This window comes from Anthonomus grandis, chromosome 22 (assembly GCF_022605725.1).
Source record: "Anthonomus grandis grandis chromosome 22, icAntGran1.3, whole genome shotgun sequence".
In the NCBI taxonomy this organism is placed as follows: Eukaryota; Metazoa; Arthropoda; class Insecta; order Coleoptera; family Curculionidae; genus Anthonomus; species Anthonomus grandis.
This window is the reverse complement of record NC_065567.1, coordinates 32342661-32352021: the sequence shown is the minus strand read 5'-3', so window position 1 is coordinate 32352021 and position 9361 is coordinate 32342661. Positions and strand designations below refer to the sequence as shown.

General features: G+C 33.8%; 1 protein-coding gene across 1 annotated transcript; it reads left to right on the top strand.

Annotated features, from left to right (window-relative positions):
• The first annotated feature begins 6281 nt into the window (after window positions 1-6281).
• Window positions 6282-9015, top strand: LOC126748459 (uncharacterized). The gene is made up of 2 exons (XM_050457714.1): window positions 6282-6300; window positions 8444-9015. Exons 1-2 carry the CDS (start codon window positions 6282-6284, stop codon window positions 9013-9015), a joined length of 591 nt encoding a protein of 196 aa, XP_050313671.1.
• Window positions 9016-9361: the final 346 nt, after the last annotated feature.

Here is a 9361-nt window from a genome sequence, read left to right as displayed (position 1 = left end):
ATATTTCATTTTATTTCTCATAACTTCAACGTATTTTGAGTTAAATTGTTTTAATTTTCTTAAACTAACTTTCTATTTTTGAATACTGGATTTGGTTTTATATATTTTTGAGTTATTTGAACTCATTTTGTTTCGGTTCTTGGCATTAGACTTATTTTCTATTATTTCATAAATTCTTGTCTATTTTCCAGATATTTGGATTAATATTTTCGATCCCTGGCATTTCAATTAGATTTTTATGCATTTTTAGCATTTCATTTAATTTTTCATGTTTATTATAGTATATATAAAAATGAAGAAGGCCACCTGCGCGCTATGGGCCTGCAGGCGGGCTTTCGGCAATACCTGGGGTCTGTCTCCTAAGATCCTCCACTTGATCAACTCCCGCATTGTGAGACCTCTTCTCACATATGGGGAGGGGCTATCGTTTGGTGGCAAGTTTAGTGAAAATTCGTGCTCAACTGGACAGAGTCCAACATCTTGCATGTCTCAGCATAACGGGTTCCATGCGGTCGGCGCCGACGAGAGCGCTTGAGACTCTGCTGAGTCTTCCGCCTCTGGACCTCGTTGTGCAATTCGAGGCAATGAGGACTGCGTACAGGGTATACGTCCTCGACGAACTACGTGCTGGCGAGACCGGTCACGCAAAAATTTGGTCACGGGCCATAGAGGAATGTCCTCTCCTTCTGATGGGCAGTGACTGCATAGCTCCAGTGACTGTGGACTGCGAGGGATTCGTGATGCACATTGCGGGCAGAGAGGAGTGGCAGCATTCCAACAGACCTGCATTGCTAAATAGGGGGACCATCTGATACACAGATGGCTCCAGAATGAATAACAGAGCTGGATCAGGGCTTTGTGGTGGGATCCCACATACCAGTAGGGCATACTCGCTGGGGGAGCACGCCACTGTCTTCCAGGCCGAAGTATTCGCTGTATTAAAATGCGGACAGAAAATCCTAAGCTGCGGACACCGCAATACAGTCGTATCAATATGCTCGGACAGCAGAGCTGCCATTAAGGCTATCACGGCCGCAAAGGTAAGCTCCAAGCTGATACTAGAGTGCATAAAAGTCCTGAAAAAACTGATGTAGATTGGCTGCAGGGTCCAGCTCGTCTGAATACCTGGCCACGCAGGCCATGCAGGTAATGAGGAAGCAGACTCTCTTGCCAGACTGGGATCCGCGAATGTGCCGATGGGGCCGGGACCCATACCCATAGTATCACCAAATTCGTTGCGGTCGCGTCAATAGAGGATCTGCTGGACAAGTGGACCCACCGAAGATGGACTGAGTCCCCTGGTATGAGACAGGCCAAAGCGCACATAGGTGGGCCCTCTGCCTGTCTTACCAAAAATCTACTACGCCTAAAAAAACGCGACATTCGGCTAGTGACAGGTCTTTTAACCGGTCACTGGCACTGAAGAAGCCATCTCCATACTATCGGTATTGCGGACAACCCGGAATACCGATGGTGCTGTGAGGAGGATGAAACCGTTGACTATGTAGTTGGGGAGTGCCCAGCACTCACGCGGGCCAGGTTCAAATACTTGGGTAACACTTTCAGTGTACCGAGTGACCTTAAGTCCTTCAGACCAGAGAGCCTTATCGGTTTCTCTAAGGCCGTTGGGCTCTAGTAAACCCCGGTGGGGCACGACGGGTCCATCAGGAGACCTATATGCACAACTGCCTTGGCAGCCCACTGTTTCGACAATTCAATTATAGTATATACTATCTTACTATAGTAGCCTAATAAATTACCACTATAACAGGATTTTTTTTTCTGAAATTTCTTCGTTAAAGTGCTAATTATGAAGTGAATATTATTTGTTATATATACACAATAAAACTTCTTTAAGGAAACTTATTTAATAATTTCCTGAATATTATCTAGTCATAAGCGTGAATTTTATAAACACTAAAATAATTTTATTATTTTGCAATAGATTTTATTCGTTAGTTGCCCACAATCAATTTTGAAGTGAATATTTTATTTGTCATTAGGTAACTTATTCATTCATTTTACGCGTTTTTTTAGTCATTTGGTTATTAAGTCTAATTAAGTAAGTCCATTAAAAAAAAACATTTTACACGTCAATGAGTCTCATTAAATCACTGTAGATAACAAATAAAAGTCTAAACCTATAAGCTGATAAAGAAAACATTATTTTTTTGCTAATTCTGAGTTAATAAATTGTTTAAAATCGCTGCTGAGACTAAAGCGCAAAAAATATTTACAGGTCTTACAATAAACCTTATATTAAGTCACTGACGTGGTAAAAAATTATAGCTTGTGCCTGATTAGAGGAAAAATTAATTTTGGCTAGTTTCGAATTAATAAATCTGTTAAAATTACTGCTGAGATTAACGAGCAATCACACCCTAATTAAATAGTGACAAACAAAATTTACAGAGTCAATAAAACTTATATTAAATCACTGCAGAGATAAAATAAAAATCTTTGCCTATATGTAAGCTAATTGGGAAAAAAAATTATTAGTTCTGTGTTAATCTCTTATAATCCTTGCTATGAGCAACAAGCAATCGAATGAAAAATTAATAGTGACAAATAAATTCTTTACTGGTTTTAGAGGTTTAGTAAGCCTTACATTAAATCACTGTTGTGATTAAAAAATCATGACCTCTAACCCCATTAAGAAAAAAAATTGTAGTTTTGAGTTAACTAATCATTTTAATTCAGTGCTGAGATTAATATAACGCAATCGTACTCCACAATTTTTTTTAAAAAATTTGTGAACTAATAAATTTTTAAAAGTCACTGCTAAGATAATTATGATTAAGGAATATTTTTATGCATTTAAAAAATGGATAATGAGAATTGATAATAGACCGATTTCTTATAAATGTTAAAACCGAATCATAAGCAAAGGTTGTCTCTTATTAATTAATGGCACACAATGTTAATTATTTAAATCATAGAATTTTTGTAAATGTGAATACACCTACACGTGAAAAATATATTCTTAAAAAAGTATAACATATAGTGTAACGAATAAAGCGCAGAATAAAATTTTAAAGAAACGTTCCTACAAGCTCCTAACCGTCTGAGTATAGTAATTCGTACAACTGGGCATGCCTAATCGTTAAATACGTTTATCCAGGTGGATAAACTCAAGATCAACATTGGGATTTCTTTCAAACGTCATTCGTTCCGCTCAGTTTTCACCGCCTGAATTAATTCTTAAACATTAAATTCTGCGTAAAATATTTTAATTTTAAAATTAAATATTGACATAAGATGGGATATATGCCCGGTGTGCATATATCTTATTTTACATTATATAAAGTCGGTAGAAACAGTATGCTTTATTGAGATGTATAGAAAATTTCATTTTTCAGTTTAACGACGCCACTGATATTTCTAAATAAAATGTTTATTTTTTAACTGTACTAATACGTGGAAATATAAGGTGTTCCTATGTGGTATTCCTATATTAAAATTATGAAAAAGAAATTCCAGGAAAAATTGAAAACAAGAGGAAAAAAAAAACAAAAATGTTGATTATTTATTTTATTTCTTACATGATAAATATTATATTTTCAAAATATTATAAAAAATAAAAAATATTATTAAAGTTTTCTCACATTTCCAATGCAATTTGTGTTTAGGTTCTTGCAAATTGGCAAAACAAGCACTTTGGCGCTTGTTTTGCCTTACTTTTCTGTGTTATTAATACTTTTTTAATACATTTATTTTACACAAAATAGTGTAAACTTGTAAAATAGCAGACATTTAGCCTTGTCAGAATGTTTCTGGCTGTTTGTCTATTTAAACAGACTTATGTTAGAAGTTTTTAGAATGATTCCCTTTTGAATCTGATGATGCTTAAATTTTATAGAAATTTTTGTAAATAATTCCCGTTTCAGATATGATAAATGGTATGATAGGTCAATATTTGTCAACTTATTTCCTGTACTTTTTACTAGTATTTACATCTGACGGTATCATTATTAACAACAGGGTTTCCATCTATAACCTGACACATTTTAACTGCTTATAAGTCGAGAACAGAAAATGACAACAATGTGCGGTTTTCACAGAACTTCATCAATATTTTTAAAGTTTTTTTTGACAGTGTTGGAAAGTTTCAAAATTTACCTGAAATAGGAGGCAAAAAATTGATGATTTTCAAAGGCCGATTTCTCAAAAATTTTAAATGTAACACCCTGTACTTTTAAATTTTCAAAAAGGTGTCATTTACTAAAATTGGCTCTGTAAAAAAATAATGAACTTAAGACAATTTATACATTTTCGGAAAGAAGATTTAACAGGCTTTCATGTGCAATTAAAAAGTACAGGGTGTTACATTTAAAACTTTTGAAAAATCGGCCTTTGAAAATCATCAACTTTTTTCCTCCTATTCAGGTGAATTTTGAAACTTGGCAACACTGTCAAGAAAAACTTTAAAAATATTGATGAAGTTCTGTGAAACCCGCACATTGTTGTCATTTTTCGTTCTCGACTTATAAGCAGTTAAAATGTGTCAGTTTATAAATGGACACCCTGTATTATTATTATTATTATTATATTTTGGACCAAAAGTAGCAATCAAAAAAAAATCCTTTCGCTTATTAACCCGGTTGTGCTCGGACCTACCCCGTCGAAGGTTAAACTGTCAAAAACACTGAGAAAATAGAATAAGGATTTGATGTAGTCAGTGAAAGGAGTTAATCTAGCGTGTGGATTAGGGGTGGATTATTTTCAACCCTTGGTTTAATCTTGATATACACATCTGGTACTTTATCTATATCTCAGGCGTAAATGGACGCCCTGGATGCGGATAATGTATACTGTTAAATCGAATTTGTCACAGACACAATCTGGGTGGGATTTTCGATTGGGTTACTGCCCCAATAAGATGTATTATTTAAGTAGGTATGTATGCATTTATACGTGAGTTGAAATGATTTATAATACGGTTTATGTTTTAATTTTATTAGTTGAGGATTTATTAAGTGGTTATATCATCTTTTGATCTATTTAGCCAAGGGATTACCAATAGCAAAATTATTTCTTCTAAAAAACCTAAATCGTAGATATAACCAACAAATGGAAATTTCCCCTCACCTATTTCCTATTTAGAGTATAAATATAATAATTATATACCAGAACCAATAAACCAATAATGACCTGTTTTAAGTTAATTTGAATTTACCGACTTAAGACTCACAATAGGTTGAAGCATCTAAGATCTCTCATTCATTTATATGGAGTGCTTCTTTAACTAATTGGTCACTTCTTCAATGATCTTCTTCATCTTGTTTTCTAGTTCTTGATAGTTTTCTTCTTTTAATATTCGCTTTACCATATTAAGCTCCTTTTTACTAAAATAGTTTCTTGTCTAAGAGCAAACGACACTTAAACTTAAATTATTGCATGTTCTTCTTTCGATATTGTACATATTTCGTGATAATGATTTCTATGATAATAAAGAATTCTCTTGAACGATCTTTGACGAGTTCAAACCTTAGCACGAAGCATTGCGAGTTCAGTAGGTGATTCATATCTCATATTACTGCAGAAGAGATGCATTGTATCCACGATATTGAGACAGAAACTCATTATTGACTGTTAAAAATGATTGATTCATTAAAGAGTTCAGCAAAGCACTGAAGCCAACTGAATTATGACAAATTCCTTTATATATTCAATAAGTTGGCGTCTTCAGCTTCAGAAAAAGAAAATAAAGGCAAAGAACATCATTGGAATTTTATTGACAGTTTTCATAGGTGAAATGGAGTTAACGAAAAACTATTAAATAAGTTCTTTCTGTCATAAGTATGCTGTAAGGCGTAAATAGATTTTGAAGTACTGACATGAAACAGAAGTTCCAATAAGTAATTTCTGAAGTCATCTTGGTTTTATCTTTTCGACTATGTCTAACCGGTCTAAGCTCATCTCATTCTTCTCTGAATTAAATGAAGAATTTTTTAAAATAATTTTCAACATTCTCAAAAATAAATTTTAACTGCAGCTGATATTTGTGGCCATGGATAAGATCCTGAAAGGCATTACCAAGGTTCGCTTTCAAAAAACGACTGATTAATACTTATTAATTATGTCAATTGGAGGTATTCACAAGAATCAGACCACAACAAGAGTTAGAGGCCAAAGAACTTGGAAATATCAATAAGTTATCTTGCTTTTACGTCTAAAGAGCATGAGCTCGTCTCAATCTTGCCGGAATTAAATGAAGATTTTTCTTATAGAATATTCAAACTTTTCAAAGAAAGTTCCTACTGTAGCTGATATTCGTGGGCATGGATGTGATCCTGAAAGGTAATCTCAAGGTTCGCTCTCAAAAAATGACTGATTAATGAATGAATTATGTCCATTAGAGGTACTGACATAAACCAGAAGGAACCAAAGGCCAAAGATGTTGGAAATTCTAATAAGTCATCTTGGATTATTATACGCTATATTTGGAAAACGTAGCGTTTTTAGATATATGTTTATAAGTAAATTAAAACAGTCTTCTTCTTTTAATATTTCTTTTTTCTATAATACTTCCTAATATAAAAGTCAACGTAACTTAAGCGTTCTTTGATGAGTTTTGAAATTCAGCATTAATCATTCTCAGTTTAATGGGTCAACACATCTATGGATTTAGCACTTCCCAGGAGAAGCTCTGTTAAAAACACTTCTATTGAACCTACAGCATTATAAAAATTAATTAATCTAATAATTAACTTTAGGGATCAACTGTATTTTTTGATGCACTGGTGTAATGTAATATTTTTTGCGGAAGCAGAAATAGTTTTCTGTGTATGGTTTTTTTGACTTAATCAACTCGTTGCTCTACCTTTTCATCTAACAATTTTGATATCTCATATGAACGGAGATGAGATGCACTGTATCCATGATCCTGACACAAAAGCTGATAATTCACTGCTAAAAACGATGAAGGGTTCATTAAAGCAAAAGCAGTTAAATATTCGAAAGATTAAACTGAATTATGAAGAATTCCTGCATATGTTAAAATCTGCAGCTCTATTCAAAGACCCAAAGTACTCTTAGGACCATGAAGGATCATTGAAATTTCACTGAAAGTTCCCAGAGGTCAAAAGGAGGTAAGGAAAAGCAAATAAAACATCCTTGTCTTAAGCTGTCAAGCGTAGATAGATTCTGAGGTACTGACATAAACCAGAAGTTTACAAAAGGATTCTGATTAATTTTTGAAGAGTTATAAGAGGCCAAACAACTTGGAAAATGCAATAAGTCATCTTGTTTTACATCTAAAGAATTGGAGCTGGTTGCATCCTTCTCTGAATTCAATGAAGAATGTGCTTAAAGAATATTTCAATTTCTGAGAGAAAATTCCAACTGAAGCTGATATTGGTGGGCATGAATGAGATCCAGAAAGGCAATTTTAAGATTCGCCCTTAAAGAATGGAGGTACTGAATGAATCAGAAGCATACGTAAGGATCCCAATTAATTCCTGAAGTCTCTCCAAGAGTTATCAGAGGCCAATGAGCTTATAAATGCAAATAAGTAATCTTGGTTTTATGTTGGATTGGGTTTAAAGAGCTTGGGCTTGTGATTTCTCTGAAAATAATGAAGAACCTGAATAATGAATAATGAAGAACCTTGCAGGACATACATGTTTTTTATTTTTTACTCAAAAACCTTGCATTGTACGAAAAAAAGGCAGAAAATCAAATTTGTTTCACTGAATGAGAATTCCAGTAATAATTTTTATTTTTACAAAAATCTTATTCTCATGTTATATCTTAACCAATAAACATTGACCAATAGAACTGCATAAAATGTTTCAAATTGGCTCTAATTTATCGATTTAAAGATCTTTTTCGATTTAACGATCTTTTTTAATCTAAATTCGTTTTTGACAACAATTTGGTTTGCCTCTTTATCGTTACTTCCTTAATCATCTTGTTCTCTAGTTCTATGTAGTCTTCTTTATTTAATATCCTGATTCCTTAAATATTTATACTTATATACTGATTCTTACTTACGTACTTCTTTCCTAGCACGTTGAACACCACGTGCTCACCGGTGGTCATCATTAAAATCAGGTAGACATTTCTTTTGTCGCTTGTCAGGACCAACATTTGTTATTTAGTTTTATTGATATTTTGGACTTGGTATGACCTTAGAGTAATTATTTTTGATAAATATTTTCTTATTATGGTATCTTTACTTTCTTTTTTTCATGATCCACCGGTGGTCACTTGGTCCTAGAATCTAATTTTACATCTTGGGACTAAGTGTTCATCGGTGGGCATACTGCTTTTTTTACCGTTTTTTTATTTTAATTTTATATTTTGTTTATGTACAAATTAATTATTTGTTACAGAATTAATTAAAAATGACTGGACACGTAACCGATGCTGAACTTGCCGCTGAATTAGAAAATTTGACTGATGAGGAAATAATAACAGGATTTTCGGATCAATGATTGAGATTTTGAGCCGGAGGAGAGCAGCTCTGATTCAGAATCTGATACTGAAGATGGAGGAAATAATTCGGATGGAGATCCGGATGATGTTGTTTTTTTAGCGAATCTTATAAATGGCCAGAGATGGAAGCCTGTAAATGGAGACCGTTTAACATTCGATACATTTCCGAACAACACAGGAGTAAATCCCGCCATAGCTGTTGAGTTAGCTGGAAATCATGTGGATTTTTTAAACTATTTCATAAATGACGATATAATAAATCTGTTTGTTACGGAAACCAACAGATTTGCTTCACAAAAAATTATCGGCATTACAAACTCCGGCAATCAGACGGGTAAAGAAAGAATTGTAAAGTGGGTTGATACCGATCCTTTGGAAATGCGTAAATTTTTACGAATTATTATTTGGATGGGCTTACTTCAAGTACCACAACTAAGGGATTATTGGTCTAAGGGTCTCCTGTATCAAAATAATATTCCTAAAATAATGAGCCGAAATAGATTCGAAAACATATTAAGCATGTTTCATACTTGTGATAACGAAAGTCCAAGAGATATGGATAATCGCCTTTATTAGATAAGTGACGCCCTAAAGATGATCCAGTACAAGTTTCAAGAAGCATATGTTCCAGAAGATATTGTTTGTATCGATGAAAGCAATGTGTTATTTCGAGGAAGGATACATTTTAGGCAATACATACCGAATAAAAGACACAGATACGGCATTAAAGTTTTTAAGCTTTGTGTAACAGGAGGATATACTTGGGCATTTAAAGTCTATACATGCAAGGAGAAGACCGATGATATAGCAGTCTCAGAAAAAGTTGTAACTGAATTGATGGATGGCCTCTTAAATTCAGGAAGAACACTCTTTACGGACAATTGGTATACAAGTGTCTTGTTAGCCTATAAAATGATAGAGC